The following is a 2831-nucleotide window of genomic DNA, read 5'->3' as shown; positions in this document are numbered from 1 at the left end:
TTTGTTTAAAAACCTTATAGGCTTTTATACTTGTCGTATCCCTTACCGGGAGTGTGGGATGTTGTCTTAACATCCTCCCAGGATTTATAACAAGTTTATGAAAAATTTATTTTTATTATTTCTAATAATAACATTATATTGTATATTAAATAAATACACAATAAATAAATAACAGTAAAATAAATATAATTATTTTTGTTACCTTTTTCTTCTGTTTGGAGCTTGGAAAAGTATGTAGGATTTTTAGAGTTTCGTGCTGATAACGTGTTGTGAAAAAGTAAAAATTTATGGTAAAAAGTAAAAATCTCAAACTCTCAAAATTTACCAAACTACACACTTTATAATATTTTTCTCTCTACTCAATTGTGATTTTCTTCACAAATGAGAGATCTATTTATAGAAAATCTTTACAAATAATCCAAAAATAAAATACATCATTACCTACATCATCACACACTAATTTTCAATATTTACAACTCTTATTTTCAACATTCAAATATTCAACATTCAAATATTCAATACACACATTTTAAATATTATTTTTCAATAATAATAACTCATTATCTAATAATAATAATAATAATAATAATTCCTAAATAAGGTTATCATTTAAAATTTGTCACTTCTGAATGTCTTATCGTTTACACTGCCAAGTTTACACTGTTTCTTGCCACTTTTGATTCCCAGATTCTATTTGTTTTTCTCCAATCTCTTGTCAATGTCGTTTGGAAGCTGTCCACAATTTTAAATCGCGCTGCCTTTTTTCCCGTGTGCTGGTTTATTGCTTTTCACGCCGCGTGCACAATCTGTTTGATTCAATGCCTGTATGAAGAAAATGAGCCGCTGGCTCAAGATCTTTTGTGGAAGATAAAGAAAATGGCAATAGCTTGCTGCTGTGATGTACCAGTTGTTTCGAAGTTGCCTATATATGGAATCAACATCAATTCTACAAGTAAATATCTTTCTCAGAAAAAGAACATCTTGTTCAAGAATCTGTCTGTAATCACATGTTCTTCATCTCGTCACAAGTTAGTACGTGATCCAAGGTTAGATTGGCATGTGGCGAAGCAGAACAAGATACGCTTTATTCAGAAGCTTAAGACCCTCCTGCTTTCCAAACCGAAACACTTTATACCCGTTCACATTCTCCATAAATGCCGTTCATACTTGTGTGTACCCAAGCCGCTTTCTATGATATCAATGATTCATCGGTATCCGACCATTTTTGAGTTGTTTTATATCCCATTACCGCCTATGCCGAGTAATGCCACGGGACCACTTACTCAGCTCTGTGTCCGCCTCACGCCTGCTGCTGCATCCTTGGCGAAAACGGAAAATGATCTCAAGAAATGTATGACTGCTTCTTTGGTTTCGAAACTGCAGAAGCTCTTAATGCTTGCATCCCCATATCACCGGATTTTATTGTCGAAGCTGGTGCATTTGGGTCCTGATCTGGGTCTGCCTGTTAACTTCCGTTCACGCCTTTGCAACGATCATCCGGATAAGTTTAAAGTCTTGAATACTTCTTATGGACGTGCTCTCGAGCTTGTTTCTTGGGATTCGAATTTGGCTACCATTATTCCTTCGCATGATGAAGTTGAGTCTCTTGGACTCATTGTTGACAGGCCGTTGAAATTCGAACATCTAAGACTTCGGAAAGGGTTGAATGTCAAGAGGAGTCATCGTGATTTTCTTATAAAGTTCAAGGAAGTACCGGATGTGTGTCCGTACACAACTAATGTTGGAAATTTGGTAAAAGAGTCAATTGAGGCAGAGAAGAGAGCCTGTGCTGTGGTGAGGGAGATATTAGGAATGACTGTTGAGAAGAGGACTCTGGTGGATCATTTGACACATTTCAGGAAAGAATTGGCCCTACCAAACAAGCTGAGAGGAATGTTAATTAGGCATCCCGAGTTGTTCTACGTGAGCATAAAAGGGCTAAGAGATTCGGTCTTTCTGGTGGAGGGATATAGTGAAAAGGGTGCACTTTTAGATAAGGATGAGACATTGGTGTTAAAAGATCAGCTTGTTGAGCTCATGCGAGAAGGGAAGAGGTTAAGAAGAGAGAAAAAACGGGAGTATCTTTTTGGTGGTGCCGATAAATGCAATGCTCGAACCATGGACCCTCAAGTTGATAATGAGGATTATGATGATTATGACGATGGTTTAGATTATTTGTTTCAACTAGAAGAATCTGGTTCAGAAGGTGGTGTGAAGGACCTTGAGACCGAAGAGACTATAATGATGTTAGAAAAAGAGGAGTTTTGGACAATAGAGACGCCCTCAGTCGATGAAAATGGGAATGGCAGCGGTTTGGTTCCATGGTAGCACCTGTATTGAACCAAACTTGATCTTTGATCTTGAGTGTTTCCCCATGATTATAATGTTGTATATGATAATATGTTTATTGCAGCAAGGACACTTCATTTGTGTACTTTTGTCGAATTGGTGTTCCATCTCTGGCAAACAAATGGCTTAAAATTCTTTGGTTTCTTTTTTCAGTAATGATCTTATACTGATAGATGAAATCAATCAATATTATCATCTATATTTAGTTTTCCCTACAAATTTCGTATTCTTACAATTTTCTCATCTGACGCCATAATTAAACTTTCAAATAAATTTTTTTTTTTACAAACCAAAAACTCCTAGTTATGTAATCACCCTCTTGGAATCCTGCACTCGACTAGTGGTAACCCTGTAAACAATTTGGGATTTAATATTGTGCACATGTTTTATTTTAAGTGACGCATGTTCATTTGTGTTAGGTATCTCAACATTAATATTAATGAGATTTGGCACAACATGAAAACTAGTTTGTAATATCAAAT

The 2831-nt window shown here is 35.9% G+C and overlaps 1 protein-coding gene across 1 annotated transcript; it reads left to right on the top strand.

The window, feature by feature from the left end:
- The first annotated feature begins 613 nt into the window (after positions 1-613).
- LOC142549222 (protein WHAT'S THIS FACTOR 1, chloroplastic) lies at positions 614-2501 on the top strand. The gene has a single exon (XM_075658059.1). It carries the CDS (start codon positions 877-879, stop codon positions 2326-2328), a length of 1452 nt encoding a protein of 483 aa, XP_075514174.1. The 5' UTR covers positions 614-876; the 3' UTR covers positions 2329-2501.
- Positions 2502-2831: the final 330 nt, after the last annotated feature.

The sequence above is a fragment of the Primulina tabacum genome, chromosome 6 (genome assembly GCF_025594145.1).
Source record: "Primulina tabacum isolate GXHZ01 chromosome 6, ASM2559414v2, whole genome shotgun sequence".
In the NCBI taxonomy this organism is placed as follows: Eukaryota; Viridiplantae; Streptophyta; class Magnoliopsida; order Lamiales; family Gesneriaceae; genus Primulina; species Primulina tabacum.
Note: the sequence above shows the minus strand (reverse complement) of the source record. Positions and strands in the feature narration are given on the sequence as shown.

Excerpts from the sequence above, each read along its gene's own strand:
- LOC142549222 (XM_075658059.1), top strand. The coding sequence starts at position 877 with ATGGCAATAGCTTGCTGCTGTGATGTACCAGTTGTTTCGAAGTTGCCT.